The sequence below is a fragment of the Poecilia latipinna genome, unplaced genomic scaffold (genome assembly GCF_001443285.1).
Source record: "Poecilia latipinna isolate Pla-1442-1.1 unplaced genomic scaffold, P_latipinna-1.0 Scaffold15, whole genome shotgun sequence".
Taxonomy (NCBI): domain Eukaryota; kingdom Metazoa; phylum Chordata; class Actinopteri; order Cyprinodontiformes; family Poeciliidae; genus Poecilia; species Poecilia latipinna.
The window spans coordinates 275,403-302,871 of NW_015112631.1; the positions used below are offsets into that span (position 1 = coordinate 275,403).

The following is a 27,469-nucleotide window of genomic DNA, read 5'->3' on the forward strand; positions in this document are numbered from 1 at the left end:
TTGTAAGTCAAATAATGTGCGAGTGGAACAAGTACTAAGAAATTATTGACTTATATTAGGTTAATATTTCGTACTGAAAATTACTTGTAAGTTAGTTTTGCCTTATTTCAAGTGTACTAAGATATTTGCAAAAATACCTTGTAAAATTCTCTGTTTTTGCAGTGTATTTCTAGATTGAGATTAAACTACACGCAGTTGGACTCTACGTTACTAACCTTAAAAGGAACTTGGTTGGACTAGATTTTATGAGAGGAATCAGGTTAAATGCATGCCACACTTTTTAGATTGGCCTATCTCAGGGATTCCCAACTCCAGTTCTTTAATTCTCCAACACACCTGCATTAAATGGCTGAATTCATTCGTTCAGCTTTGTTGACACTGTGTAATGAGCCGTTCATTTGATTCATGTTCTCATAAAATTATAACAAAATACATGGAGGTGTGTGATTGTAATGTGACAAATTGTGGAAAAGTTCCACACATTTTGGAAGGGAGTGTACAAGCGGTTCTGAAAAACAATGTGAGATCATTGGAAATGTTTGCTATTCTTGGATTAATTCGGGTGTTTGTTGTCGCAGGGAAATGAAGAGTTGCATCGTGGGTGGCCGCTGTCTATTAATACATCCCGGATGTCACCATCTTTCTTTCCTTGTGCCCACACATGTCAGCCTTTTCAACTTGAACGTTTACAGCTTCTTGATTCATGCCGTCTATTTCACATCCTCCAGTTCCGTCTATCTGCTGTCCTTCGTAAAAGTTTCTGTCGTTCTCTCTCCAACCACACAGGCATGGGTTTGCTTGCCTGAATTTCTCATTTCCTGTTTGGGGCGTGTATCCCATCCCTTGTTCTCATGCCCAGCACACATCAAACACAAAACTGCTGCTGGAAAAAAAAAAAGAGAAGAAGAAGAAAGAAAAAGGCAGCAGCGGATATGCTAAAGGCATATAGCTCTGAGAATGATGGCTAAATAAGATGTGATGGTGTGAGTGGTGGATCAGAAAATCTTGACCAATGACACAGAAAAAGACAAAACAAAAGAAAGTGGAAAAAAGGAGGTCATAAATGCAAGGTGGTTATTTACTTACAAAGTCCAAATAAGGCAAAAAAAATCTGCAGAAAAGATGAGCTCATCCTGCAAGATGGCTTTTTTATCCTTATCTAACTTTTGAGGAATGTGGGCTGATTTCACTTCCCATTGTAATCTGCTTTTATTTCGTGTAATTATCTGTTCAGCCGGTTCTTTTTTTAAATTTCCTGTGGTGCCAGTCGGTTGGATGAGAGAGCTGCTTGAAGTTAAACAGCCCAGAAACTTTGTCCTCCGGTCCGCTTCACATTTTCACCATGAAGAATCATTTGCAGTCGGGCTGTGTGTGGGCTCAGAATCAAATATGGAGTCATGGCTTAAGAGGCTAACATAATTATCCTTGCTTTATTAGTTCAAGAGTCCTACTTGACTACTTCTTTGGGGGGGGAAAGGGATTTTTAAAGCATTTAATCATGGTAGTGACTAAATAAACTGAATGAATCCACTTGAATTGATTGATAAGAAATGTATAATGCTGGATCATAAGTTTATATGGACCAAATAAAAATATATTTTTTTCGAACTATATGAAGTTAAATCAGACTAAACCTTTCTTCTTTTCGGTTAGTTGAAATCACCAAAATTATCTCTATTTGCTAATTGCCAGAAAACCTTGCAAAAGGATTATTTTATAGATATTTTCTGTGACTTATTATTAAAAAACATGAAGCATCATCATCCTCCAACTACTTCCTGTTGTCTTCTTCTTTGTGGTTTCCACCGGTGGCAACATCCGGTTGTTGATCATGTGACTTCTGGGATGCGAAAGAAAAGGTGTTTCCATTGCATTTTTGCAAAAAAAAACAAAACAAAACAAAAAAAACACCTCAATCTACTGCCATTTTTTTAATCTAAAAATGAATGTTTTCTACAAAATTGCTGTGTTTCCTTTAGGCAAATTTATTTCCGAAATGTCAAATTGTGCAATTATTTGGTCAATAGGAACACGTTTGAGTTAATTGGTTATGCAAGAACTTTGACTTTGCTGTCTATGTCACCTGTAACTTGGGAAAAATGACTTGTTATAAATGAAATAATCTGCCAGTGGAACTAGAACTGGGTTGCTAGGTAACGGGCTGGGCTTGGCTGGGGTTGCTAGGTAACGGTGCAGTGGAATATTCTACCAGTCGAGCAATGTGTAGGGCTTATTGACTTAAATCTCTTTTTTTTTTTGCTTGAAAGTTACTTTTAAGTTAGTTTCGTCTCATTTCAAGCTAGACTAAGAAGCTAGACTGAAACTACGTTGTAAGATTTTGTGTTTTTGCAGCGTTGCTTTTCCAATATGATACTGCTGATTCTCTCCTTTTGCTGCAAAAACACAACATTTCACCAAGTATTTTTAGTCTAATTTCTATTGCAGGTATATTAGTAAACTAGCTTACAAATAACTTTTCAGCAAGGTATAGGATCTTGTTTTAAGAAATAATTCCTTAATACTGATGAAAATGTACTTCCACTGGGAGATAATTTCCCTTATAACAAGACATTTCCCTATAAGTCAAATAAGCTGCCAACATATTTGCACAAGGAACCAGGTCAAAAATATTTTGTGAAATTTTCTGTTTTTAATATCAGTAAAAATTAAACACTTCCAGTTTCAGTTAGCTGCTTTTATTGCGTGAACTCGAGGTAACGACCTTATTTTAAACCCTCAACAGCCCTGCAGGAAATGTAAACAGAAGCTGAGCAAAACGTAAACATGAACGCTTTCTATACGCTCGTCACATCCCCGCCCTAACCGCTCTGCTTCCAAGACACACAGGGCTTTTAATGTGGAAAGGTAAAACGGCAGCAGGTATGCATCACGTTTCTTTTTCCACTGACATAAAGTTTCCAGCTCCTCGTTCTGCTGACTGAACCCCTCCGTGTGTCGTGTTAACGCCGACGGAGGCTAACGCCGATCGCTGGAACACAGACATGGGATTTTGTAACAGCGCAGAGCTTGAGCAACCGCTGCAATTTGTGAGTCAGAAACAATTGGACGTAAATGCTGGATTACTTCTGAACTTGTAAACGCAGTAAAGAAGAGGGTGGAGTCCTTCTTTTTTTTTAATTCAGATTTATCTTTCGTTTGGCTTTGAAATCTCTGCCCTGCCTCTAAGAAAAACATGTGGTTCAGATAAGTGCAACCCCCCCATGCAGATTCCCTAAAGTCAAGCACTCATTAGTGAATTACTTGGACAGTTGGGAGGGAGGCAGAGGAGATTGTTGTTATCTCTGCCAGGATGAAGCAACATTTAAAAGGGTGGAGGAAAAGAATTAGGGGCAGTTTCCTCAGTACTGAGAACTTAAAACTCTTACAGATCCTTACAAAAGTCTTCATGCTAATAAAACCTTTTCAAATGTTGCCAAAACAACAAATTCACCGTATTTTATTGTTTCTTTTTTTAAACAGATATGTGGTTTAAAAAGGATTTTAAAAGTTAAGTACCTGACTCAGACTTTTGTTTGTCTTAAACTGAATCAAATCCAGAAGTACACTGCAAAAATACAAAATCTTAACAAGTATTTTTGGTCCATTTTCAAGTGCAAATATCTTGGTACACTTGAAATAAGACAAAACTAACTTACAAATAACTTTTTTGCAACATATACAAGCTTGTTTTAAGTAAATAATTCTTGGATATTGATTAAAAAAATAAGTATTAGTTCCGCTTTCAGATTATTTCAGTTATGACATGGGAAAAATGTCTTCTTATATGCCCATTTTTTTGACTTGTTTTCGTAGTGTGTAATAAAAAAAAAAACTTCATCCAGATTTTAATGTTAGTTTGTGGTCAGTTTGGCAGTGGGTGAGGGGTGAGGAGTGGATATTGGGGTTTATGTGTTTATCATCTGCACAGAAGAGGAAATGGAGGCCAAATAGCAGAGGACCGAACACTCAACCTTGAGGAACACCCTGGGATAGAGGAGCTATGGACGAGGAGCAGCGGCTGATGTCGATAAACTGTTGCCAGCTCATGAAGTAACACTAATATGGAGCTAACTTGAGACCATAAATTTGTTCAAAAGAAAAAAGTTTGAAACTGAAAAAACCTTGAATCTGGAAAAAAGTTTTGAAATTTTTTTCAGTTTCACATCCTGTTTTTCAGTTTAATTTTTTTCTTTTAAACAAACTTTTTGGTCCCAATTTTGCTCCATAGACTAAAGCCAAGACAAGTACCAAAGCTCAAGGTCCACTGGCTTGTTACAAGTGGAAAAATCTGACAGTGGCACTAATACTTTTTTTGTCAATATCAAGGAATTATTAGTTCCTGTGTGCTGCTGAAAAGTTACCTGTAATATAGTTTTGTCTTATTTCCAGGGTAAGAAGATATTTGCACATGCAAATAGACAAAAATACAACGATTTAGTGTTTTTGCAGTGTAAATTTCTCTAGTTTAATGTTCTGTATTTATTTATTATTAAAATCCTGAATGTATTTATGGCAGGAATGTCCATAGTGTGGCTATGGGCTGTTTGAGGCCCTTTGGATAATTTTGTTTGGTCCATAATTCAAAAATGGTGTGAATTTGTGAATAATCTGAGATTTTTACAGATAAATTAAATCTTAAACATTTATTTATTTAGAAAGACAACGTATTTTCCTGTATTAGCAATGTTTCTGTTTTCATTTATTTCACTTTGCTAAAACCAACAAATGCTGTACAACTGTGGTTACAAAAAACAACAAATGTCTTAAGAAATCAATCTTTAATTTAAAAAACAAAATGTTGTCCTGGAGTACTCTCTGCTTGTCAGTTTTGACCCCAATGGCCACAAGTTTGGGCACCACTGATTTAGGGGACAGAATATAAAAGCACTCCACACCTTTCAGTATCATTTTCATGATTCTGTGTTCTCACGCAAAGTCCCAATAAAATTGATGTAAGTTTGTGGTTCTAACATGACAAAATGTGGCGAAGTTCAAGGGTCATGAATACTTTTGCAACCTACAGTAAGATAATAAATAGTAGAAAGGTCTGGAACGAGCCTATGTAACCGAATCCTCCAGTCTCTCTGAGACTTCATCATTCACTGGCCCTGGAATGCCACTCACATTCACCCTGACCTTCATCTGCTTCTTTCTCTGGTTGCTCGTATATCTCCGTTCGTGTTTGTTTTAACTTTCTCAGGACCCCTCCAAGGCCCATGCGTCGCCCCCCCGTGAGGACAGCCCTCCCCGGAGCCCCTCTGCTTGCTATCCGCCAGCCAGATTTCCTCTGCCAATCCCCCTCCCACACCGTCTCACCCACTCACTGTCTGCGTTTACCGAGGCTGGGACGTCAGCTCGATCCCAGCCGACCTTGTTGTGTTTTCCTTCCTCCCACCGCCTCCCTCTGTGCTCTATGGCAGGCCGTTATAGCATAAAATATGCTGCACTGCGTTTACGTTCTTATGGTGGTGGATTAGGGACATAGAAGAAAACAGGAGAGGTCAATTTATGCCAAAAACAAGATTAATATCAGAAATTTTCTAGACAAAAACTTGAAAATTTCTGAGTCTTCAAAATTGAAAGTTTGCAAGAAATCATAGAAATGTTCAGATAAATCTCAGAAATAAAATTGGAAATTTCAGAGTTTAAAAAGTTGAAAATATTCTCTCTTTCTCTCTCTCTCAAAAAAAAAGATTAGATTAGATTAATCTCACATTTTCTAGAAAAATTGAGGAAATTTCTGAGTTTGAAAAGTTGAAAATTTGCTCAAAAAGACCGATTTTTTTAGATTAATCACGAAAATTTTCTAGAAAAAACTCAGAAATTTCTTGATTAATCTCAGAAAATTTTAGAAAAAAAACTCAAAAATTTCTGAGCACCAAAAATTAAAACTTTTCAAGAAAAACTTTGAAATTTTGACATTAATCAAGAAATTTCTAGAAAGACTTCAGAAATCTCTAAGTTTGAAACGTTGAAATTTTTTGATTTTTGAAACTCAGATACTTTTAATATCTGGAATGAAATCACCACAACAGAGTATCAGGGCCATTCTAAGAAAATTAAAAACATAATAAAAGTACGAGAATAAAATCACAGTATTTCAAGAATAAAGTAATAGTATTACGATGTTGTTCTTGTATTATTTCAACTTTTTTCTCGTAATAATGTGGCTTTATTTTTGTAATATTATGACTTATTTCTTGCAATACTATGACTTTATTCTCCAAATAATATGACTTATTTGACTGTAATCTTGTGATTTTATTTTATTTTCCTAATATGGCCCTAATATTCTGTCATAATTACGTTATTCAGATAAATTACTTTCATTTTGGTCCCTAAAATACAAAAAAAACGTTGCAAAAAAAAATAAAATAAATAAAACCGTTGTAAATTACAGATCGCTAGACAAAACCGATTTTATGTTAAAACAGCCTGCCATACAATGGCTACTAGTGAAACCATGACAGAATTACAAGCTGCGCGGCTCAGAAAGAGTGACGAGTCAGGGGGCCACTCGCAGCGAGAGAAAGTGGACTCACTCTCTGGGTTAGCTTTCCTACGACAGGCTTCGCAGTGAGTCACTCCGGTTTTCACCGTTTACACAGTGACATCTCACTGGTGAGTCACTGGACGAGACTGGACTGGACAGCATCCTCTGTGACACACACACACTCCTCTGGAGCGTGTTTCATCGTTTGAACTTCTAACCCTAATCACAAAAATACACCAAAACCACAAAACCCAAAATCTGCAGAAGGCATGTCTGGATTCTGACGCCACAGAATGTTTGACAACAATATCTGAGCGATAAAAAGAAGCAGCTTGTCAAGGCTGAATGTGTTTCTTCTTAAGGTTGCGTGATGTCTTTGCTAACCAGTAATGAGAGGCTGGATGTGCGTCAGAAGCCATGTATGGGTGAGTAAAGTCGTGCACCTGTGCCACGGCCACTTTCTGGTTTTATTTGTTGCTTACGCTGGGAAATTTCCACGCAAACGTCTTACAACATTGGAGGTTTTTAAAAGACGAACAAAGTGAAACTGAGACCCAGTGTGACATGAAACACAGTTTTTAGTAGCAGACATTTGTGGCTCTTGGCCTGATTTTATGTGGTTAGTCCAGGGGTGTCCAAACTTTTACCACACGGGCCAAAAATGTTCAGGGAAAAGTAGCAGCAGGCCAAGAAATAAAAATTAACCAAAATCACACAAATAAAGTCGTCCAACTTTATTATTTTTTTAGAAAATGGATTTTATTCATAGTAGAGCCAAGCAGAACAAGGATTTTTCTGTATCAAAAATACAGACACAGGCTAACACGTAGCATCTGCAGTATAGGATTATGCTTATAGGCGCCAGCTATCCAGGGGCGCCATAAAAGGGGCAGGCAAGAAAAAAAGTACTTTAACTATTCTTTACTATTAAAGATTCAACACCAACTTAGCTGAACAACAAAGAATATTAAATATTATTTTTAATAATAATATTTATTAATAATATTAATAATAATAAGTGCGTTGGTTGGTTCCTTCCAACTAAGCTAATCCTATAGCTTAAAATTTAAGTTGTTGCAGTTAGTTAATCAGGTGACATTGGTTTGTATAGATAAATTAATCTGGTGCCTCTCCAGCTAACGTTCTGGGCGAGAGGCGGGGTCACCTGGACAGGTCGCCAGTCTGTCGCAGGGCAACATAGACACACAACCATGCAAACACTCACAGGGGCAATTTGGAGAGGCCAATTAACCTGACAGTCATGTTTTTGTGGGAGGATACCGGAATAAAACCATGCATGCACAGGGAGAACATACAAACTCCATGCAGAAAGACCGGGGCTGGGAATCGAACCCAGAACCTTCTTGCTACCAGGCAACAGCTCTACTAACTGCGCCACAGCCCAGATAAATTAATCATAAAAGGGAAATAGGGAGAGAATAATCGAGAAGAACTGATCTAGCTGCTTCTAACTTTGGTTATTTGTTTGGCTTTGTATTTCTTTATTGTTCAGTAAAATGTCCCATCACTATTTTATGTTGTTAGCCAAATAAAATCTCACCTATTGCTCCAAAGAGATGCCAATTGAGACTTTTTATTTAGAATCAGAGTAAAATTATAATTTCCCTACCATTGAACATATTGAGTACAACACAAAGTTTTTGTCATTTTATAACCAAGCTTTTATAATTAGGAGACTTTAATTGAAAAGTATTTTCTAATTTATTGAACTTGGCTAAATATAGCAAGCATTTTGAAAGAAAGGATCCAAATCCTGTTATTGTTATTTATTGCTAATAAATTTGTTCAAATTGAGAACTAGATGCTTTCTTTTACCACACCAAACGTACAAAATGATTTTAGAGTTTTGGATCTAAACGAATAACATCCTTTTAAAAAAACAAACAAAATAAAAACATAAAATACAATTCGAACTGAAATTTGTTGCTGAAAAGGTACTATATAAATGAGACTTCTTCTACAATCAGACTATTTACTCAATTTTAGTTTTATTTTCTTGGCCTGCTAATACTTGTCAATTTTGGAAAGTTTGGACACCCCTATTCTAGAATATAGTTGGAGAAAATCAGGGGTGTAATTCCAGACATGCCTGTTCATAATTCACTCTACCTCATAATCGGCTTCTAATGATGAACACGTAACACGTTCAAACACTTAATAGTATGTGTCATCGCCTTAATCTTTTCCTCGTAACTTCCCATGAATGCAGCTTACATTATAAGGATGACTAAAAGCTTAAACTGCTTGATTACACGGGTATTTCCAGGGACATTGTTGGGCTATAAATAATCACCTGACGCCTTTATAGTGGGGTGTATACTGACCCCTGGTGGTTGAAAAAGTTTTTTTCAAATGGAAAATGATTGACATATCAGTAAATTGAACTCAACACATTTGTTTTTCTACTTGAATTGGGACTTTGTATGAATAAACAGAAAATGTCTTAAAAATGTAACGTAAAAAGATACAGGCTTACACAAGCAAACAACTGCAAACAATATTTTAAAACTTTTCCCATATACACGTTTGTATTAATAAAAGTGTCTTGCCCACATTTTATAGCTTTCGTTTTTACAGTTGAGAAAGTTTAGATCACATGGGGGAAAACAAAATAGAAACAAACGCCTTCGTTTACGACCTTTGCGACCATCGGAATACGGCAGTGAGAAGAAGATGGCGGAGGTAACAAATGAAGCAGAGCTACTCAAGGAGAAGGCAAATAAGTTCTTCAAAGGTAAATCGCAGGACCTGTCAAGTCTGGGATTTATTACAGGAGATTCCTACCGACTACCACGTCACAATCATTTATTTTTCTGCTCTAATTTTACGTCATTTTCCCTCAATCGCAGCCGGGTTCAGATGTTACGCAAAGCTAACGCTCACTTTAAACTCCATTCATTCGAACAGCGGTTAGCCGTTAGCTCCGTAGCTGTCAGCGTGTTCTGGTGAAACACGCTGCAACCGGGTTAGATTTAGAACCTGAAGGGAAGTGATGCTCACCTCGGACTTGGGGTTGAGAGCAGATGCGTGAATAGAGGCAGTGTTGCGGGGTTTAGTTGCGTTTAGAGGGAGACAAAAAGGAAAAACTGCTAGAATGTTCTGGTAGCCATCGCGTGTTTATAAAGCGGGGGATTGTCGAGCCTTCCTAACTTCTTGCCAGTACTCTGTTGTCAATGAAGCATTGTCATTTTCTTACAATGTAAGCTTTAATTGGGCTGACTTGTCATTATTACACAGTAGTAGAAAAATGTCAGTTTGTATACTGCTTCTAAGTCACAGATTTCTGATTTCCTGATTATCAGAGTTGGTTTTTGCGCTTTAACTTGCTTATAAAGTGGCTTCTTTGACTAACAAAACAAATCAAAGTCCTACACTGAATCCTTGAACTGCTGACACTTTTCTGCAACTTTACTTAAAAACATAGCTGGGTAATAATTAGTGGCATTTACCTGAGTAAAAAATACTAACATGAGTAGGTTTACTACTATGTACGTTTTACTTTTACTTCAGTAACATTGTATTGCTACTCTTACTTTAGTGAAATTTCTAAACACTTTACCCACTGAGTAACTTCTCTGAATGAAAAACAAATATGTTTGAACCAGACAAAAGCCTACAATTAATATTAAAGTTTGTGCTATTTTCTATCTGCTCAGCCATTTGAAAGTACTTTATCCTGTTCTAACACACACATAAAATCTACTAGAGAATATGGTTTCATAAGTGTTATGCAACAGAAAAATTATTTCATTTGGAAAAGAACATTGCACATGACCTACTTAAGAGTCCCTTTTTTTTTTTTTTTTTTTTTACAAAATACTTGAGCATTTTATTAGAGGGATACTTTTTACTTGGGTAAAAAAAATCTCTGCTGCTTTCTACCAGTGCATATCGTGATTTTGAGCAGTAACTCTTCATGTTTAAAGTCTTTCAATGGACTTTGGACTGATTATAATTCCTGATCACCAGCTCGAGTGTTTCTGTTTTTCACTTAGTCAACCTCCAGAGTGACTTTAACTCAAAAGATCACCCTGACAAACACGTAAAAACGCTGTTCAGTGGGTAGAGAATCCAGAAGTTTTACTCAAGTAAAAGTAAAAAGTGCAGCGTAGTAAAAATACTCCTAAAAGTACTTTAAAAAAAAAAAAAAAGTTATTCAAGTAAATGCAACTGAGTAAATGTAGCTAGTTACTAACCCAACTCTACAATTATTGCATTGCAAACAATCCTTTGTTGTTTGAATATGACACACACTGATATTGCATTGATGACATATTTGTTATATTCCTTGAAAACAACCCACTACTACATTTACATCAGACTTTTAAGAGATCCCATCACAATTTCATTCAGTTTTGATGTTTTGAAACTAATATTGGTGCCCTGTGTTTACCATGAACTACATTTTTTCTCTCATTGTTTATCTAACCAACATTATGATTCCTGTTTTTCCAGAAAAAGACTATGAAAATGCTATCAAGTACTACTCGGAGGCCCTGGAGCTCAATCCATCCAATGCCATCTACTACAGCAACCGTAGCTTGGCGTACCTGCGTACGGAGTGCTATGGCTATGCCCTGGCAGACGCTACGAAGGCCCTGGAGGTAGACAAGAACTACATAAAGGGATATTACCGCCGCGCCACCTCCAACATGGCGCTGGGCAAATTCAAGGCTGCACTTAAGGACTATGAAACGGTAAGAAACTAAACATTATCTTCATGTTTGGGCTGTACACAATAAAAGATTGTCCCAGAAGTTATCGCGATAAACGATAATATTGTTTTGAGACCATTTTCAATTATGTAACATAATAACACAAGGACATTCTCAAATATCAGTAAGCGTTATCTCCCAAAGCTCTATACCTTTGAGACCCTCAGAGCTGGGCTTGTTGGTGTGCTTCATGAGTTTATGGTTGACGATCATGAACGCCAATGCACAGCTTCAGTTATTACAACTAGACTCAGACCTGAACATTCAGAGACACATAGAGATAGTTACAAAGTCAGTCTTCTGTCACCTGAAGAAGATTTTTAGGATTAAAGGAGCAAGATTTAGAAAAACTCATCTGTGTGTTTATCTTTAGGTGGATTGATTACTGCAATAGATGGAGCACATCACCCAGTTCTGAAGTCCTTACACTGGCTCCCTGCAGCTCAGAGAATAGACTTTAAAATACTGTTGTTAGTTAATAAATAACTGAACGGGTTAGCATCACAATACATTAAAGGTCTGCTGTTGTTGTATCAACCGTCTGGACCTCTCCTGTCCTCTAATTCTGGTCTGGTCTGCATCCCCAGAACCAAACATGGAGAAGCAGCATTCAGCTTCTATGCACCACAAATCTGTAACAAACTCCCAGAAAACTGCAAAACAGCTGAAACACAAAATGTCTTTAAATTTAGACTAAAAACCCAGCTGGTTATAGTTGCTTTTGAACCATAATAGACGTGTTCAATGTGTGTGGTGATTTTGATGATGGCACTCGTCAAAATGTAATATTTGTCACAATTGTTGAATGTTTTGTTGTTATGATTTATTATTCTTGTGTTTTTATGATGTGAAGCATTTAAAACTGCTTTGTTCCTGAAATAAACTTGATTAACTGATTGATTGAACTTCCAGAAAACTGCAAAAAAAGCCAAAACACAGAGTTCCTTTAAATTAACTGTAACTGAAATCGAGGTCAATGGGAGAAATCCAAGACAGCGCTCTGAGGAGAGATGAGAATTGAATGGAATTGCATATGAAAACAACAGCCAACCTAAAGCAAGTTAATTATAGAAAATGATAAATATTTTATATAATTTCTTTGTTTTAATGACAGGTAGTCCGGGTTCGACCGAATGACAAGGATGCAAGAATGAAGTACCAAGAATGCAACAAGATTGTGAAGCAGAAGGCGTTCGAGAGAGCCATCGCGAGTGATGACAAAAAGAAATCAGTCGTCGACTCTCTGGACATAGAAAGCATGAGTAAGTTTTCTGTCCCAAAATGTGAAATGGATTCAACATTTAAAATGATGAACAAGTCAGTCAAAGCTGATTTTACTCCTGCAGCCATCGAGGACGACTACGTAGGGCCCAAACTTGAAGATGGGAAGGTGACGCTGCAGTTCATGAAAGACATGATGGATTGGTTCAAAGACCAGAAGAAGCTGCATAGAAAATGTGCTTATCAGGTAAACGCACTCGTTCACTGATAACCAAACAGCTTCAGCCTGGATTTAACTCGTCCCACTCACCTTCACTGTATTCCTACAGATTTTAGTACAAGTAAAGGACGTTCTGTCAAAGCTACCAAGTCTGGTTGAAATCACAATAAAAGAGGTAAGATTAGGCTGATTTAACTTCGCAGGGAATATAGAGGATTAGGACCATGGAAAAATAATTCACTTTAATCTCAGAATTTGGGCTTTAACCTCAGATTTCTGACTTTAAACTCAGAATTGTAGCTTTAATCCTATAGTTCTGACATTAATCTAATAATCTTGAGTTTACTCACGTAATTCTGATTTGAATCTCAGAATTTGAACATTTTCTTATCAGAATTTAGACTTTTTCCCCAAAAAATTCTGATTTTAATCTCAGAATAAGTGAGAATTCTAGGTTTGAAGTCACAATTCTGAGAAGAAAGTAACAGTTCTGAGATTGAAGGCATAATTCTGAGAAAAAGTCAGACTTCTTTTTTGGTAGTGACCCTAATCCTCTTGTGTTATTTGGCGTCTACATAATATTTTGCTTTTCCACCAACAGACAGACAAACTAACTATTTGTGGGGACACCCACGGTCAGTACTACGACCTCCTCAACATCTTTGAGTTGAACGGTTTACCCTCAGAGACCAACCCTTACGTATCCTTTCCTTTAAAAAAAAACACAAACGGATCATGTTTTCTATTCATACAGTGGTTTTTCCTGGTTTGATCTATTTTGGTCGAAAATGCGTCAGGAGCCTCAGAAGTTGTGCGTCACTGACCTTAACCACAGCTTCCAGCTCTTCAATGGCGACTTTGTGGACCGAGGCTCCTTCTCTGTTGAGGTCATTCTCACCCTGTTTGGCTTCAAGCTGCTCTACCCAGACCACTTCCACTTGCTCCGAGGTGACAGCAGCTGTAATAACAACTCCACCGCTTTAATGGCTGCGTCCAATATTCAAGTGTTTAAGGCAGTGTTTCTCAAACCTTTTCAGGCTAAGAACCACTTAACCCATTTAGCAAACACTCACAGACCACCTAACTTGAAATTGCAATAACAGCATGTTAATATGTACAACCTGAAATGAAAATCTTAGTCTCTTAATTTGCTTGTTGTTGTTGTTTTCTTTGTTAATCAGTGCTCTGACTGGCAAAGGAATGAACACGTTCATTTGGGTCATTTTGAGTTATTTACAGATTCTGAAAGTTAACATTTTAGGGCTATTTGTAATTTAGAAGCACAGTAGAAGAAAAATATAATTGAGTTGCTCTGCCAGAAACAAAAAAATACTCTTCTGTACTATTAAATATAAAATATTCCATCCATTTGAATCAATTGTATTTATGTATCGTATTTAATTCATTTAATTTAAGCATTTTAGTTAGTAAAAATAACAATAGCCTTTGAAGTGTGAGCAGAGCATTACAAGCAAGCAAAGAACAGTTCTTACCAGCTGAGACTGGAACCGTTCACGACATAGAGCCGTTGAAAAGAATCGAGTCGCTTGCGAACGACTCAATCCTCTCAGTAGGTCTGACTCGGCTTCCTCTGATATAAATAGTCCGGACGTTGTTTTCTTTCCTCTGGTATGTTCAGTTTTTCTTTAGAGTCACCCGGTTTTAAGCCACGTATCCATTATTCTTTTTAGCTAAGCTAACTGTAGCGTCGCACTTTGACCTCACGTCTCGGCAAATAAACGGTCGTTTACATGCAGTACCCTCCGGACCACTAGGGGGGGCAGGGTTCCCACAGTTTGAGAAAGGCTGGTTTAAGGCGAAAACAGGAAATAAACTGATGTGTGTACCTGCAGGGAACCACGAGACGGACAACATGAACCAGATGTACGGGTTTGAAGGCGAGGTCAAAGCCAAATACACAGCCCAGATGTTCCAGCTGTTCAGTGAGGTCTTCCAGTGGCTTCCTCTTGCTCAGTGCATCAACAACAAAGTACTGGTAGGAAGTCATAAATGTTTCAGTTTCACTGGATTATTATTATTATTCAGTTTGATTTAGGCTTATTTTTTATTTTAATTAAGTGCGTCTGAGGTTTTTTGGCATTAAGTTCTTTCTTATTCATTTTAGAAAAGTTTTCTCACTACAAAAAAAAAACAAAAGAAAAGAAAAAACACAAAATGTTACCAAGTATTTTGGTCTAGTTTCTAGTTCCACTGGTAGGATATTCTGCTGTGCTGTTACCTAGCAACCCCAGCCAAGCCTAGCCCGTAACCTAGCAACCCATTTCATTGGCAGATTATTTCACATATAACATGGGAAAATGTCTTGTTATAATTAAAATAATCTGCCACTGGAACTAGAACTTTTTCACCAATATAAAGGAATTATTTACTTTAAACAAGCTCCTATAACTTTCTTAAAGGTTGCTTGTTAGTTAGTTTTCTCTTATTTCAACTGAAATAAGATATTTGTACTAGCAATTAGATCGAAAATACTTGATAAGATTTTGTGTTTTTGCAGGGATGTTATCAAAGTTTGCCGTACGTCACCAAACCAGATACATTTCTCAGTCAGTAACAGAAATTAAATCTAACTTATAATCATTTGTTGCATTTCTCATCCTTTAGCTGTTATCTGGTGATAAAACCAAAATATTACAGGTGTTTAAAAACAGATACTGGAGGCTTTGATGTGAAAATAACTTTAAAATAACTCTGACACTTTGCTTTTAAATCTCCCAGGGTTGGAATAAAATTTTTTAAATAATAAACTTAATGCTTATGTTTGATAATTAGCATCAGTTGGATTGTATTTAAGACCGAATTGAAATTATATATTTTTTTCTAAATTAATGCAATATAAATTAACTGAATTGAATACAGGAGCCACTACTTGCAAACAATTGATAATAACTACTCTCTACTGCCCCCTTCTGTCCAAACGGGGCATCCTGTTTGGACCGAACAGGCTGCATAAAAACAGCAAGAAAACTGCAATTGGTGCGCCTCTAATTTAGATTATAATGTATGATTTAATTTTAAATATTCAGTGAAACAGCTTAATTTTAAATCAATCTCCTGTTTTGAAATTAATTCAGGATTTTAACAGTAGTTTAAAAGAATCCATTTTAAACAGTGTTCATATGAAGACATCTTCAGCTTTTAGATCCCAATATATTAATAAAAAAAACCAATAACTGCTAATGTTTTGATAATGTTGCTCTCAGGTCATGCATGGAGGACTTTTCAGCGAAGACGGTGTCACATTGGAGGATCTGAGGAAGATTGATAGGAACAGACAGCCGCCGGACTCGGGTACGGCCAAACTCCAGCATTCGTTATGAAACGTCTAAAACATCTCAGAAAGTTTTCTACAAGCACTTTGTATTTCCCTTGTGGTTAAAATGTGCTATATGAATAAAATTACCTTTAACCTTTACGACGGCGTATCACAGCCATTGTAGATGGAGCAGAAAAGGAGTACAAAATTCACAGTTTTTTCTTGCATATTTTCTACTTCTCAAACTCAGAAACTTCCAAATTTTTTCGAGAAAATTTCTGTGATGAATCTAAAAATGTGTTTCTTCTTGCAAATTTTTGACTTTTGAAATGTAGTCATTTTTGAGATTAATCTAAACATTTTTGAGCTTTTTCTCCCAAATTTTTGATTGTTCAAACTCAGAAATGTCCGAGATTGTTTCTAGAAAATTTCTGAGATCAATCTCAAAATTCTCTGGCAGAAATGAACTCCTCCTTTTTGTCTTCTTTTCTGTCTACGGCTGCCCAACACGCTGTCATAATTATCACACCTTCTGCTCTCCTTTCACCAGGGCCGATGTGCGACCTCCTGTGGTCCGATCCACAGCCTCAGGTGAGTTTGTCTCCGTCATCAACATGGAGTCTCCCTTCTCTCCTGTTATTGAGTTATTATTTTGTGTCTGGAGCAGAACGGCCGGTCGATCAGCAAGCGAGGCGTGAGCTGTCAGTTTGGTCCCGATGTGACGCAGCACTTCCTGGAACAGAACAAGTTGGACTACATCGTGCGAAGTCATGAGGTCAAAGCTGAGGGGTACGAGGTCACTCACTCAGGGAAGTGCATCACCGTGTTCTCAGCACCCAACTACTGGTACGTTGTGGAACATTTGGCCTTTCATACTGGACATGCAGAGTCTAGTCTTCTGTTTGGAAAAACCTTTGATTTAGGGGAAAAACACTTTTTGTCTGTTTTGACTTGAGATGTGACAAAAAGTTTGGCCAACCCTGGAATAAACACTGCTGCTTGCTTCTGTTTCGCTGCTGTCCAACAGTGATCAGATGGGAAACAAAGGAGCATACATCCACCTCAGGGGATCAGACCTCAAACCTGACTTTCACCAGTTCACTGCTGTGGTCAGTATATTCTCTGATTTTTATGTTTTCTACAATACAACCATCAATTCTTCTTGTTGTCAGAACTTTCCCCAGGATTTATCTTTCTGATTCTCTGCTTCCACAGCCTCATCCGAATGTCAAGCCGATGGTGTACGCCAACACGCTAATGCAGCTGGGGATGATGTAGAGGCTTCGCGCGCGCGGCGATGACCTGCCGTCGCTCCCTTCCCTCCCAGCTCAGCCGCTCCGGGGCTCGGTCATGTCGTCGTTCCTGCTTAGTACAAGGGGTCTCTCTCCCACACAAACGTCAGCTAGTTGTTGTGCAGAAACCGAGGCGTAGTTCTGATGGGAAGAGAGCGACCTTAGACGAGCCCAGTCCAGATTTCCTTTTTATTCCTTCACGTTGTTTTTTTTTCCTGGAGAATTTCCGTTGTCCATTTGCCTGCTTCATGCGTGCCATTACTGAGTTACGAAACCAACACTGCAAAAACACCAGATATTACCAAGTACTTTTGTCTAGTTTCTAGTGAAAATATCTTATTTCTTTTGAAATAAGATTAAACTAACTTACAAAATTAACTTTTTAGTAAGATATAGTAGCGTGTTTTAAGTAAATAATTCCTTAATTTAGATTAATAATACTAATTCCACAGCAGATTATTTCACTTTTATCACAGTAAAAATATCTTGTTAGAAGTAAATTAATCTAAAAGTGGAGCCAGTATTTTTCATTGATCTAAAGGAATTATTTTCCTAAAACAAGCTCCTGCATGTTGCTCAAAAGTTACTTGTAAATTAGTTTTCTTATTGCTAGCGTACGAAGATATTTGCAGATGGAAGAGACTTGGTAAGATTTAACATTTCTGTAGTGAAGATGTGTGGTTTTTAAAACTCCTGATTCGCTCAGCAGATGGCTCGAATTAGCTGGTTTGTACCAAAGATACGTAATGAAAATGATTGTTCAGTTTTAGCAAGAGGACTCTGGATATTAGCATCGCAACGTTGGCCTGCATTCACAGTTAAGCAGTTTGTAAAACGGTTTAAGGAGCCGCATGTGTGTCAGTGTTTCTCAAACCAACTTACAGTATGTTCCACTTTATTTCAAGAATACAAAATTGAACTCTTTGTGATCTAAAAAAAAAAAACCACTCTGGGTACACTTTTAAAGGTGCTGTTTGCCATTAGTGATGTATTTTGCTGGTACCGTTTATTTTGCACTTCTGCATTGCTTCCTGCTGGGGAAGGTACCGCCGCTCCATGTTTTCATCCTTCATCGTTGTCGTGCCACCGACTCGGCAGCTCCTGCACAGTCCGCTCATCCAACTAGCTAGCTAGCAAACACTGATGGCACTCTAGTCTTCAATTCATATTCAGGCTTATTATCCCATGTGTGAATTTCTACATTACACAAAAACGTCCAGAATACAATCCTGTCGTGAAACGCACAGCTATACTGTCTAACGGCCCTGAACTTTTTAGATAAATGAATACACTTTAGTGTATGTATATATACTGTATCATTTAAAGATTCTGTGTAATGTTTGGAGAAAATTATTGAATTAAAAAAAGACAGTCCAGTGATTTTTGAAACAAACTGGTGTCTTTGTTTATAGAATGCTCTTGTTTCCCGTTTTTGAAATGTTTGTAGGGCTGCAGAGTGGAGCAGGTTCAGCAACACCACAAGGAAAACCAGGTACAGTGGATGGATGAACAAAGATATTTACACACATTGTGTTTCCTGATGGCTTGGTGTCATTTTGACAGCAAGACATAATCAAAGTCTGGCCTTAGATTCACAATGAGCTTAACATGAAACTGTTTGACTTTAAATATTTGGAAAAAACAACCAAAAGGACCTGCAAATTGCAAATCAACTGCTGATTTGATTTATTAAAGGGGCAGTTTCATGTAAAATTAACTTTATTGAGCTTTAAATCACGTTACCATGTTGTTCCCTCGTTAAAAACATAGTGTGTCAGGCATGTTTGAGAAATCCTTTAATCGCTGTGCAAAACGTCTTGGTGGGCCAAGCTCCGCCTTCAAGAAACAGCCCCTCCCCCTTCAGCTCCTTCAGACTCGCCAGCAGCAATTAGCAGACACCTGGAGGAACTGCATATCAGCTGAGCTCATTCTAGAAGCTACTTTGTGAAATGCTGGTAAAAAAAAAAGAAGTTTTTAAAGGGTTAATAGAGGAGCCATGTTGTGATGACTTCCTGAAGGCAGAGTTTTAGAAAGTTTTTAAAGAGACAGAGGCCCAATTTCAAGCTGTTAAATTAAAATGTCAATTTTTTTAAAAGTCGTATTTGATGTATAAGGCATTTTTATGACAACTGAAGGTAACGGTTACTTGATTTTTATAAAACTGCACTACAGACCTGGAAAATACACGATACTGCTTCTTTAAGGCTTAGATATTTAAGTCTTCCATTAAATATCTTATCTACAAAACATCACTTTACCAATCAAATATACTGTCAGCTAACATAAGGTGAAGTGATAATATATTTTAGTGTGTCCTTTTGACTTTCAAGTGGCGCAAGCAGTTAGAAAATAACATCAGATCAAAGCTTGTGAATGAACAAGTGGTCTCATTTAAACAAACGGTTCAGGAAAAGTAAGCAATTTCCCCCAAAAAAGTTAATCAAGTAACTGTAACTAGTTACTATCTATATCTGTCCATATCTCAAACTAACTAATGTCCCAATACACTTGCGTTTCAGCCTTTTTCTCATTTGGTTTCTGTTGGACAAGATTAAAACATTTTTAACGAGAGGCTTATTTTAAAAGCTTTACTGTTACAATGACTCTTCACAGTGTTTGTTGTTTTTAGAATTTTGAATTTTTTAAATTGTAAAGCAGATAACGGCTTATTCAATCAAGGTTTAAATCCTGTAAACTACCGCCGCTTCGTCTTATTTACGAACCGACATTTTCGAATCTTCGTGACGTAATCGGTCGCGAAGTAACCAATCAGAGTCGAGCGGAGCGTCTCGCAACGTGACAGGTCGCAGGTATTTGACGTGTCCCGTTTTGTAAACCAGCTGATCCGTCGTTCGTCAGTCGAGCGCCGTGAATTGACAACACGCACGACACGAGTTAAAGCAGACGTATCACTACAGGAAGGGAAGGACTTTGGTTTCACCTTGTAATGAATCCGGCTGGGTAGGAGAAGAGAAGAATCCCGGAGCAATGCCGAAGTACTGCTCGGTTCCGAACTGCAGGAGCGACTCCGCGAACAGCAGCGAGAGGAAGAGCTTTTACAAGTTAGTAAGGGTCGTTTGTTTTCTTGTTTTTAACCTTCGAAAACGGTTGATTCAAATTAGCTGGTAGAGATGGCGTCTAAACTTGCATTCAGCGAAGACACGCTGTCTACGTTTATATTTTTACATATCAATGACGCTAGTATTATTAATATTGACTTTATTTTGAAGTTCTTCCGGAATATATTACATGTGAAGATTTCACTGCGATACTAATCTAAAAGTAATGTTTACATTAATTATTTATTTATAATTTAATCCAAAACTGGTTGACTTTTCTGTTACGACAGAATCAGATTATGCATTTTTGATGTCAAAAAGTTTTTCTTTAATTTTCAGTGAGATATTTGTTCAACCACGTGACATTTACCTGCGAGTCATCATACAACTGCAAACTCAAAGCAGTGACTGCAACCCATAGAAAATAATGTAAATCTGTTTTCATTCGTATTTACAGAAAAGTGCAGCTTTGGTCTACGTTTTATTTACCGTAAGAAGCTGATTTTTACCCACATGGTTGAGTATAATGTGCTCAAACTGACGCTGGACAGAAATGAACCCTGTCCTTATGAAATGATTTAACTGAAAAAACAACTTGTGCCTTGAGAAAATTATCTGATCTACGTCAGACAATGCGCTTCATTTTCCCACAACTAATATTAAAACCAGGATATTCTGAGATTATGAAGCGATTATGACAGAGCATGTCGTTGTTTTAATATTGCAAATGTTTGCTTTTAAATTTAATTGTGAAAAATTTTATTTTTATCTCTACTTAAGCTCCTTCATTTTACTAGGTTTGTAAAAATATCGAATCAAATCTCAAGACAAACAAGGGTGTTCAAAGTGAGGCCCGGGGGCCATTTGTGGCACTTGAAATGATTTTGTTCGGCCCTAGAAAAAAAGTCACAAATGATAAAAAATATTTTTTGTTTGTTTTTTAATGATTATCATGTGCTTTATTGATTGATTTCTTATTGCAACAGGCTCATCCATAAAACCTTGCTAAATATAATGCATGCCTGCTTCATATATTCCTCTTTCTGTCATTAAAACACAGTTAGTCTTCTGTTAACTTCTGTTTTCAGCAGAAGTTGTTTTAATCAGCAGAACAACCTGCAGCTGAGAAAGAAGTCGGATCGAATCACAGCTTAGAAACCGAGAGCAGAAGCTAAAACTTGATGACTCTGTTGGTTTCGGCTCATAATGAACTCTGATTCTTTCTGCTTCCATGAACCACTGTGAGGTTTGCTGTAAACCTGAGTCGTGTTTCCCCAGGTTCCCGCTCCAGGACCCGGCCCGGCTGCAGCAGTGGGTGAGGAATATGGGCCGGGAGAACTGGACTCCTTCTCGACACCAGTACATCTGCCACGAACATTTCTCCCCGTCGTGCTTCAAGGTGCGCTGGGGGATCCGCTACCTCGACGCCGACGCCGTGCCGACGGTCTTCCCGGATACCGAGGTAATGGAAATAAAACCCTTTTAGATTAGATTCACTTTTTTCACGTTTTCGTTCTTCCACTTGGGTTTCTGCTGCTTCTAAGAAAAAAAAAAAAAACAAGTCGATGTTGTTTGCTGTTTGGACAACAATCTGTGGGCACGCCCCTCGTTACCTAGCAACCTAAGCGGAGCTCTGCCCACTTTATTATTAGAAGACCAGGACTATTGTCCAGCTGATTTTACCCACCAAGAGTTTTGTTGTTTACTTTCTATCCAGAAACCACTTGCTGGATTCTTGTTGGTTGTGCAGGAGGCTCCACTTCTGCTTTTCAAAGCTGCACAGCTGTACAGTTGTGCAGCTGTTTGTAGCCATTAAGCATAGAGTTCTTAGCAATACAAAGAAGCTTGTTTTAGGTAAATAATTTCTTAATATTAATTTTAAAAAATTAGTTCCATCGGCAGATAAACTTATAAAAAACATTTTTATCATGATAAAAGTGAAATAATTCAACAATGTTCAGGAATTATTGACTTAAAACAAGCTCCTATAGCTTGCTGAAAAGTTACTGGTAATTTAATTTTGTTTTATTTCAAGATATTCCCTCTAGAACTGGACAAGAATACTCAAGATTTGATATTTTTTTCCATTGTAGGCAGCTGAAATCTCATTATCTCAGAAGATTCCGTAGATTTATGATAACTTGTTTAAACGAAAGCTTAAAGAGCGTACACCTTAATGCAACAATCTCTTCCAGTGCTTACAGCAGGCCTTGAATTCTGTTTTTATCCTGTTTCATTCTGTTATTTCTTGATTAAATGTTTTCTTTTGTTTTTTTTTATCCTTTTAATAAAATTTTTTCTGTCCTGTGAATTGTTGCTAAGTTGGTTTATTTGTGCTAATTTCTGCATATTTGATTATTCTGCTAAAATCAAATAAGTTAAACTGAACTGACGGAGTTTATTTTTCACGTTCAGAAACGGAAAGCGTCGGACGACAGCGAGAGGAAGCCGAAGCGCCTGAGAGCCCAAAGCTTCACCGTGTCGGCGGACGGGACCACGGCCGACCAGACGGTCCGCCTGCTTGAGCTCGCCGCCGCCGCGTCGCCGCATGGAGAAACCGGTCCGATGGAGGCGAGCGCGGGTTCTCTGCAGACAGGAGTGGACCAGGCCGATGGAGTCGCTTCGGGTTTGAACTTTCCACTGACCCTCTACCAGACAGCAGACGGCCTGATGAGCGATGCAGGCGCCGCGGAGCTGCTGATGATGTCAGAAGGCGCCGCAGAGGACGGCCAGGTGGAGCTGGTGAACGGAATCACGGCTGCCATCTTAAGCCAGGGCGGCGTGCTGGTCCTCAACGAGGCGGTGCCCGATCCGGACCTCGCGTCCTTCGCAGGCGAAGACATCTCGCAGGAAGTGGTGGCTTACTTTGAGACGGTACCCAACGGTCTCCCCGGCGGGACGTCGGCCCGGGTCACCTCCCCCCCCGACACGGTGCTGTCGCCGGCGCTGAGCTCCAAGCCCATCTCGTCCACTCTGCCCATCGTGTCCAAACACGTCCCAACATTGCCGCCGCCGCCGCCATCGCTCGTCCTCACACTGGAGCGGCTGGACGAAGCGGAGGACGGGGACGCCATGACGGACACGGAGGAGACGGAGAGGGACGACCAGCAGCTGGAGGAGCACTGGTGAGGACAGATGCCTGTTTACCTCACCATCAACAGCTGGATGCACTGAAAATGGCCTCCAAACATAATCACAATACTTTAATTCTGCACCTAAAAATGAGCCAAAATGTGGACAAACTAAACTACTGCTATAATACAAGCTAAACATTTAACTAATATAAAGTATCAAACACACTAAAACTAATTAATTTGTTTCCTAATTAGTTTTCAGCTGAAAATTGTTTGCAAAACTAATTTTATCAAACTAAATAATAAAAAATAATTGCAAAAAATTTAATAAATTTTTTTTTATGTTTTTGGCTTTTACACAAACTAAAACATTTTAGTGTTCTGTTTATATAATTAATAGCATATTTAACTAATAAATTGGCCAAATAAAACTGTTCACTAGTTTTACAAACTAATATTAGCAAACAAAGTTTTAGTACATTTGTTGCTAAAAAAAAATTAGCAAAAAGTTTTTGGCAAAATTTTACATAAAAACTTTCACTTTAGTTTTTATAGAGCTAATAAACATTTAACTAATTAAAACTAGCAAAACACTAAAAACTAAAAGAATTAGGCTAAAGGTCAATGAAATAAAACTAAAACATAAAGAAAAACTCCAAACTATTAGAACCCACATCCATCATGGCTTTGACCATTTTTAACTGGTAGCTAATTTGTGTTCATTCATGCTAGAGGTTCATGGGTAAATTAAATTCCTTAATTTTAGGCAATCAGCCAATACTTGCATGAGAAATTGATCTTATCCGCCAATATTTTCTGAATCTGCAAACGTCTGAAAATCAGCCACTGTCGAAAAATCGGATTCGGTCAAACCAGGAATCGGCAGGTCAGGCGTTTTAAAGGTGACATTATGCTTCTTTGGACAGCTTTGAAACAAAACACCGTCTGTTTTTTTTAAGTCGACATTATTACGTAGTTCCTTGGAAGCATAAAAACAGCAGGTTGCTCAGATCTTTTCCTCATGTGTAATCGCAGTTTTCACGTCTTGTGTGTCTTTGTGACGCGAGCAGCTACCACAAGAACAGCTTGAGTAAGGAGCAGCTGGAGGCGATCGTGGCCGAGCTGCAGAAGAAGGTGAAGGTGCTGCAGCAGCGGCACCGCCGGCACCTGGAGAAGCTGCTGGGGCTGGAGAACACCGTGAGCCAGCTGAGGCAGAGCAACATGCTCAACGAGGAGCGACTGCAGCTGCTGGAGAGGGTATTTATCCAAACACCTCACTCACTCAAACTCAAGGCTCAGGGGCCGAATCTGGCCCACCATAGCTATTTTATGTGGTCCTCTAGACTACATGAGCCAAGTTACATCAGTTAGTCCCTCCAGTTTTTCACCTGTTATGCTTCCTTGAACAGGTTAGGTTGGGTCTATGGCCTATGCAAAACATTTTCATTACATATTTTGCTCAAACTCATTTTTAGATATTGAGATTTTAGTCAGTTCTGCCTATTTAGAGCTGTTTTAGGGCGTCTTGTCCCTTTAAGTCCAAGTAAGCTGCTGCTGGCCACGCCCCCCCAACTCAACGTTTACACTTTTATGCCAACAGATGCAACATTATTCAGTCAACAAGAGTATTGCAGCAAGTGGTTTCTAGATGCTAAGTCAACAACAAAACACTTGTCTTCTCCAGCAGCCATTATACAGTGTATATACTGCAAAAACACACAATCTTAATGAGTATTTTTTGTTTAGTTTCCATTGTAAATATTGAAGTACACTTTAAAAAGACAAAAAATCAATTAAAGTAACTTTTTAGCAAGATGTTGGAGCTTGTTTTAAGTCAATAATCCTTTAGTATAGCTAAGAAGTGCTAGTTTCACTTGCAGATTATTCCAGTTTAAACAAAACATTTTTCACAAGTAACAACTGACATAATCCGCTAGTGAAACTATAATATTTTCATCAGTAGTAAGAAATTATTGAGCTGAAAAATGACCCTTTATCTTGGTGAAAAGTTACTTTTGTCTTATTTCAAGTGTATTAAAATATTTGCACTAGAAACTAGAAACTAGACCAAAAATACTTTGTAAGTTTTGTCCAAACGTGCTGGAACTGTGCTTGGGTTGCTAAGTAACGATCTGGGCTTTGGAAGGGTTGCTAGGCAACGGGTAGTGCCTGCTGATTGGAGAGGTTACATTCCAGAAGGTTTTTAGAAAGGCTCATTTTCCAGATACCAAAGAACATCAACTTCTTGCCAAAAAAAGTGTTAAAAAGTCCTTTTTACTTAAAGGACTTCTAAGGCTGTTTTTTTTAAAGCAGTAGAGACTTAAATGGAAGTACAAAAACCTGGAAAATGTGAATTTTGTTTAATTTTCCCCCATTTATGTAATGCTTGGTCCCACCTTCAGGGGGCAGCATTTCTTACTTTTATGACTGTTGCTCAGCCTTAGTTGTCAATTTATAGTCTGTAAAGTCACACTTAGCTTCATACACAAGCACAGATATAAATCAGAAAAACAATCACAAAATGTTGTTCAATATTATTAAACTTTAAGAAGCACTTATTGAATGCAGACCCAGATATTTATTAATATTTTAACAGATTAATGGGTTTTATCGATACATTCTGGCACAACCAGCATTCATAATCTTAATTTAGATCAAAATAAAAATGAGCTTGATGCTCCGGCAGTAGAGTAGCTGTTATCATTCTTATGTTTTTCTCCGCTGGTTCTCCACCAGGCGTATTTGCAGACGAGTGCATCTGTGTCGGACGCCGGTGAGACTGTCGCCATCATCTACGGAGACGACGACGCTGCGTACTTTTACACTCCACTGAGCGACGATGCAGGGGTGGCGTTGAATACAGACGAGAAATGAAATGACTGGATATTCTGTTTGTGTCTGTGCCAAACAATTAACTAAAGAGGCTAATTTTGTTGTTTTCCATAATCAGAACTTTATACATGATCAAAATAAGGTGATTTCTTCCTTCTGCTGTGAATAATGAATAACGGGGCAATACTGAATGTTTTTGTTACGGTCTTTGCTTCCTACTCCAGCTCTTGTTTGACTTTTCTTTGCTTATTAATTTATTTTTTAAATAAATTCATGAAAATGTACAGATCATTAAAAATAAATTTACAAAAAGTCTAAAGCTTCTGGTCTGCGTTAAACTGTCACCACAAATCAGTGAACTGCACTTTCTGCATGTGGATAGTTTGAAATGATGCATCATAACATTCACAGATAAGAACAAAATCTGCAAATATGGTTAAAATTTAGGTTTATGAATGATTGTTGGGAATATCTCAGAAAATCGTTTAGTTTAAATGAAAAGTGGTGATGCAGATTATTTATGATGCACATTTAGAGGTTTTAAGGCTTTCACATTAGTACGTCTGTATTTGCTGTCTTTCCACTAGAGGGCAGTAGAGTCCGCTGCGTCCAAATGAGTTAATCACTGAAAGATTGGACCTGAAATAACTGAGACAAAGACCCGATCCAACACCTAAATGTTATACACATAACATTCCCATACATTATATGAATAAATGCTCACAATTTATCATTTAATTTAAGTTTCTGAAGAATACTTGTAGCGTAAACAGACGAGTGGAGCTTCCTGCCGAGCGCTGCAAATTTTCCTGATGAGAGTTAAAGAGAAAATGTCAAATGTTTTTTGTTGTTTCTTTTACAAACATTTACAAACTGAATCCTTTATTGGTTGTTGTTCATTTTGATTGGCAGGTGGACCAGCAAATGGATTTTCATAACGTCTGTCCAGATCAGATCACCAATCTTCCCCAGTAATGGTGACCTGCACGTTAGTTAGGCGCTAGGAAAGTGTAATTGGACAATTGATGGATTAACAATAATTTTATTTTCGTTTTGAGGTTTTAAAATATATCACATAAAAATATACACCTTTTATATGTCCGTAATCTGGCTTCCGCTCGATTTTAATCTCCCATTTACTTTGATTTCTCCGGTGGAACTTCAACCAGGCCAATCAGCAAACGGAAGGAGAGACTATGAGTGACGTCGATTTTCTGCGCTACCTGTAGCTTTAGCAATGGCGTCAGAGGAAGTGAACAAATGAG

General features: G+C 37.9%; 2 protein-coding genes and 1 long non-coding RNA gene across 7 annotated transcripts in view; 2 read left to right on the plus strand and 1 right to left on the minus strand.

Annotated features, from left to right (window-relative positions):
- The window catches only part of LOC106947564 (uncharacterized), a 25,601-nt gene extending 11,086 nt beyond the window's left edge, over window positions 1-14,515 (minus strand). For 2 of the 3 annotated variants that reach the window (XR_001425015.1, XR_001425016.1), the window contains exons 1-2: window positions 14,164-14,515; window positions 13,495-13,628 (exon numbers count right to left, since the gene is read on the minus strand). This is a non-coding gene — a long non-coding RNA (uncharacterized LOC106947564). Of the gene's footprint in view, window positions 1-1,808; window positions 1,841-13,494; window positions 13,629-14,163 lie in introns of those variants that run through there. The other variant, XR_001425018.1, reaches the window with a different exon arrangement.
- ppp5c (protein phosphatase 5, catalytic subunit) lies at window positions 9,145-17,565 on the plus strand. The gene is made up of 13 exons (XM_015032611.1): window positions 9,145-9,248; window positions 10,970-11,211; window positions 12,344-12,491; window positions 12,576-12,697; window positions 12,780-12,845; window positions 13,272-13,370; window positions 13,513-13,618; window positions 14,524-14,666; window positions 15,895-15,982; window positions 16,498-16,538; window positions 16,615-16,793; window positions 16,975-17,056; window positions 17,163-17,565. The coding sequence occupies exons 1-13, from the start codon at window positions 9,188-9,190 to the stop codon at window positions 17,223-17,225; spliced, it is 1,440 nt and encodes a 479-aa protein (XP_014888097.1). The 5' UTR covers window positions 9,145-9,187; the 3' UTR covers window positions 17,226-17,565.
- A 25-nt stretch (window positions 17,566-17,590) lies between these two features.
- LOC106947546 (THAP domain-containing protein 5-like) lies at window positions 17,591-26,519 on the plus strand. Of its 3 annotated transcripts, XM_015032629.1 has the most exons (6): window positions 20,046-20,301; window positions 21,577-21,760; window positions 22,714-22,876; window positions 22,922-23,423; window positions 24,443-24,629; window positions 26,109-26,519. In XM_015032629.1, the coding sequence occupies exons 1-6, from the start codon at window positions 20,228-20,230 to the stop codon at window positions 26,244-26,246; spliced, it is 1,248 nt and encodes a 415-aa protein (XP_014888115.1). In that variant the 5' UTR covers window positions 20,046-20,227; the 3' UTR covers window positions 26,247-26,519. The 3 variants fall into 3 exon arrangements, with proteins under 3 accessions (XP_014888126.1, XP_014888115.1, XP_014888108.1); XM_015032640.1 differs by lacking the exon at window positions 20,046-20,301 and adding an exon at window positions 17,591-18,731 and having other exon boundaries at window positions 22,714-23,423; XM_015032622.1 differs by having other exon boundaries at window positions 20,047-20,301; window positions 22,714-23,423.
- The last annotated feature ends 950 nt before the right edge of the window (window positions 26,520-27,469 follow it).

What these genes read in the sequence shown, in the direction of transcription:
- LOC106947546 (XM_015032622.1), top strand. Translation starts at nt 20,228, where the DNA reads ATGCCGAAGTACTGCTCGGTTCCGAACTGCAGGAGCGACTCCGCGAAC. An exon ending in CAGCAGCTGGAGGAGCACTG is followed by an intron (nt 23,424 to 24,442) that starts GTGAGGACAGAT and finishes TGACGCGAGCAG; the next exon opens with CTACCACAAGAACAGCTTGA. An exon ending in GACTGCAGCTGCTGGAGAGG is followed by an intron (nt 24,630 to 26,108) that starts GTATTTATCCAA and finishes GTTCTCCACCAG; the next exon opens with GCGTATTTGCAGACGAGTGC.
- ppp5c (XM_015032611.1), top strand. Translation starts at nt 9,188, where the DNA reads ATGGCGGAGGTAACAAATGAAGCAGAGCTACTCAAGGAGAAGGCAAAT. An exon ending in CACTTAAGGACTATGAAACG is followed by an intron (nt 11,212 to 12,343) that starts GTAAGAAACTAA and finishes TTTTAATGACAG; the next exon opens with GTAGTCCGGGTTCGACCGAA. An exon ending in GCATCAACAACAAAGTACTG is followed by an intron (nt 14,667 to 15,894) that starts GTAGGAAGTCAT and finishes TGTTGCTCTCAG; the next exon opens with GTCATGCATGGAGGACTTTT.